This window comes from Gymnoscopelus microlampas (assembly GCF_963454915.1).
Source record: "Gymnoscopelus microlampas genome assembly, chromosome: 15".
Lineage (NCBI taxonomy): Eukaryota > Metazoa > Chordata > Actinopteri > Myctophiformes > Myctophidae > Gymnoscopelus > Gymnoscopelus microlampas.
The window spans coordinates 20,902,331-20,905,685 of record NC_139952.1 but is presented as its reverse complement, the minus strand read 5'-3'; the positions used below and the strand labels follow the sequence as shown (position 1 = coordinate 20,905,685).

Below are 3,355 nucleotides of genomic sequence, written 5' to 3'. Positions count from 1 at the left end.
CTCACTCCGCCCATGCGCACTTCCTGCACCAAATTAATCTTCTATGAATCAAAATGTGGTTTCATCTCTGGTCGTCATATTTCAGCCTCGTACCGTCTCATTCTGCGATGGCATTGTTATGTTTAGTTTTTTCAGTGGACTGTATGTGAGATCCATTGTGCGTCAAAGCTGAAGATGTGGATAATGATCTTGCCCCAAGTTAATCATCTCCTTGGGTGCATATACAACGTGTGCCAAGATCTGACTTTCATATTGTTCCTTCTGACATAACTAGCTCTTCACAGGAGCAAGGTGTCTCTCATGCTGATGGAGTCCTGATAATGTTTCTTTTTTTCTTCGTTTGCTTAAACGCTTATGGCAAAAAGCTTATGATATGCCACTCTTACTGTATGTGGCTACTGTATGTTCATCCCAGCCCCAGTCTGCAGCCTATGTGACTTTCTCGTCTTTTCGTTTTATCTGGTCAGAGGCACCTCTTCCCTCTGGTCTAATGTCACCGGTGAGGCCTTGCTGAGCACCGACGGGGTGAATGTTAGAAAAGCCTCAGTCCTGCTGGTGGGGGAACAACCGAAGTCCGAGCCGGACGGCCTCGTCGAGATGCCATTCGACTGGCTGGAGTGACAGGCTAGACAGGAGCAGGGGCTTCCCCCGGGACCCAGGCCGTGGTGGGCCGGACTCGGGTACAGCGAGGGGTGTCTGAAGGCACAGAGAAGCTCCGGCCTCTGGTAGGGATGAGACAGCATCCTGAAGCTGTCCAGGGATCTCAGCGGGTTGCCGAAGGGAGTGGCGGTGGGCGCCGTGGCCGCCCCCACGCCCAGGTGGGAGTAGTAGGGCAGGGGCAGGTGGGTCGGGAAGGGGTAGGGCAGGTTCCCCGTGGCGGCAGCGTGGCTCATCATGTAGGTGTAGAAGGCGGGGTCGGCCGGATGAGGCCACGTCATGGCCAGACGCTGGCGCTTGTCCTTCATCCTGCGGTTCTGGAACCACACCTGTAACAGAGACAGACACACCAGGTCAAATATTAACCCACATAGCTCTTTAGAAACCGCACACAACAACAAAGGAGGAACTTCTGAGAGACATTGAGATCATCTGAAATGGAATACTGCGAGTTTGCCGAAATTTAGAAAATAGGCCTATAAACTGTTTTTCATTTGGTCGTGGAAAATCGAAAGAGAATTATGGAGAATATTATTTCCACAAACTCTAGATTTTTTAATATTTAGAGTTTTAGAATATTTATGAATGTAGGCTACCAATTTAGGACAAGGCCTCTGGCTGGAATTTGCCATCAAAATCATAGCTAGTGTCGTCGATGCTATAGGCTATATCACATACATCCCCCCTGTTTTAGTTATCTAAATCAGAGATCCAGTGATCTTACTTTGATAGTGGTTTCGGGCAGGTTAAGAGCAGCGGCCAGTTCACATCTCCGTGGTCTGGAGACGTAATTCTCCCGGTAAAATTCCTTCTCCAGCCGCCCGATCTGCTCCCGCGTGAACGCCGTCCGGTACCGCCGCATCTGGTCCGCTGCGTAGGACAGAGAGCCCGGAGGACCCGGGCCCACAGCCTTGTCTGCACCGTTGTCGCTTGGATGGCTTGGGGAATCACTTCTTAGACCTGGAATTATTTGACAAATTATTGAATTATTATAAGGAATACAGTATAGACATAAAACGCATCAAGGACGTCCCAAGACAGCACAAAATGAAGCTATACACACATGTAATGGCTTTGTTGTATTAAGATAGTCACGTTTATGCATTTTATTTGTAACTATTTATTAAAAGGCTGTATTGTTTTGCTTTTAAAAAATGCCTTGGCACCTTCGATTAGGCCTACATGACTTTGATCAAATGGAGTAATTTAACGTTCAAGAGTTAAGTGTCAAATGATGATAATTATTAGTAATAATATAGTGGTTTAGTATTATTATAATATATTTTTTATTATCATTATTGCATGAAAGATTGTAGATATTGTAATAAAAAAAAATATGGTGGGGAAAAAATATATAAGTGACCAAACAATCTTTATTATATAATATTTTTGTAATTTGTAGTGGAATCCTTTGTATTTCAAGTTGCTTATGAAATTGACAATGTGATAGACTACAATGTTTATTTAGCTTAACATGAATTAGTCTGCGCGTTAGGCTATTTCTTTTTAATGATAGATTTTGAAAAGAATGTTATTTTATTATCAATAGGCCTAGTCCTTGGTCTTTGCTCCTCGGATACTGCCAACTCAACCCACCAAAGAATTCCTCTGGCGGTTGCCCTTTTCCCTTCCTTTTTTTCACTGTGGTTCTTATAAAATCCTACATTCTTCCTTGAGGAGTAAATATAAATATAGGGTGATTTGTGTGAGGGGTCTCTAGGAAGTGGCGCCGAGGTGACTCGTTTTAGAGCTGGCTGGGTAATATGCTTGGTTAACGTGTGGGTGTCACCGCAGCATGGATCCAGCCACACTTGACATAACAGCTGTGCAGAGCGAATCCAAGTTGCATTTTTGCTTTGTTGCAGTGAGACTAAAATGCATTTAATCAGGCATTATATTCCGTATCGGATTCCGATGTTTTAAAATGAAATCAAATCCGACCCTCATCAAACCGGTGCAGACAGTCCTGTATTTATAATTGTCTCAGTGCATGATATAGCCAGTTGCATTCAATCAAGCTTTATAAGCACAGTCGATATGACTTCATGCAACTGAGCAAACAAGAAAAGCATGTGAATTCAAGTGTTTTTTGCCTACCTTTAGCTGTCGGGTAATCCATGCTTTCTGGGGTGCAGCTGACGTCGATTTCCTCGTAGAAATCAGACTCTGTATCTGAACTGCTGCCGTCTTTATGGGGGTGATGGTCAGTCCGGTGTCTCTCGGTGATGGGGGCGCTGGACACACCAACCGGCCTCATGTCGGGATACATGCCCCTTCGTGCACTTTCGTCCACCTCCTCCGTTGTTCTCCTGTCCCGGGAGTAAGGCGCAGCAGAGCCGGGACTCACACAGTTCCTCTGCACCGATGCTTTCCCCTGCACGGGTTCCCGCACGGGGCTTCCGATTGCCTCCGATAAATGAGAGCCGTGGTTCTTGCCATGAAGCTGACCTGCCTCCGCGAGCATCAGCATCTCCTTTCTGCTTTCCATCACCGGACGGAACCGAGCGCGCGATGCGAGAGCCGAACGAGCACTTCTTCTAAATCCTCGACTATGGTGGGCAGAGCCGACTTTGGGGCAAGGCGACGATTGTGTGTGGGGGCTCGTGGTGTCGAAGGGAAAAGGGGAGAGGCGCGACAGAGGGGATGCAGTCCGTTATGTTCTGACCCTGAGTGGCGAGCGCTCCAGAGTGCGGCACGA

The 3,355-nt window shown here is 46.8% G+C and overlaps 1 protein-coding gene across 1 annotated transcript; it reads right to left on the bottom strand.

Moving 5' to 3' along the window:
* Positions 1–455: 455 nt before the first annotated feature.
* On the bottom strand, positions 456–3,145 carry evx1 (even-skipped homeobox 1; the record flags this gene model as incomplete). Its single annotated transcript, XM_084079724.1, has 3 exons — positions 456–986; positions 1,382–1,617; positions 2,755–3,145. The coding sequence occupies 3 exons, from the start codon at positions 3,143–3,145 to the stop codon at positions 456–458; spliced, it is 1,158 nt and encodes a 385-aa protein (XP_083935850.1).
* Positions 3,146–3,355: the final 210 nt, after the last annotated feature.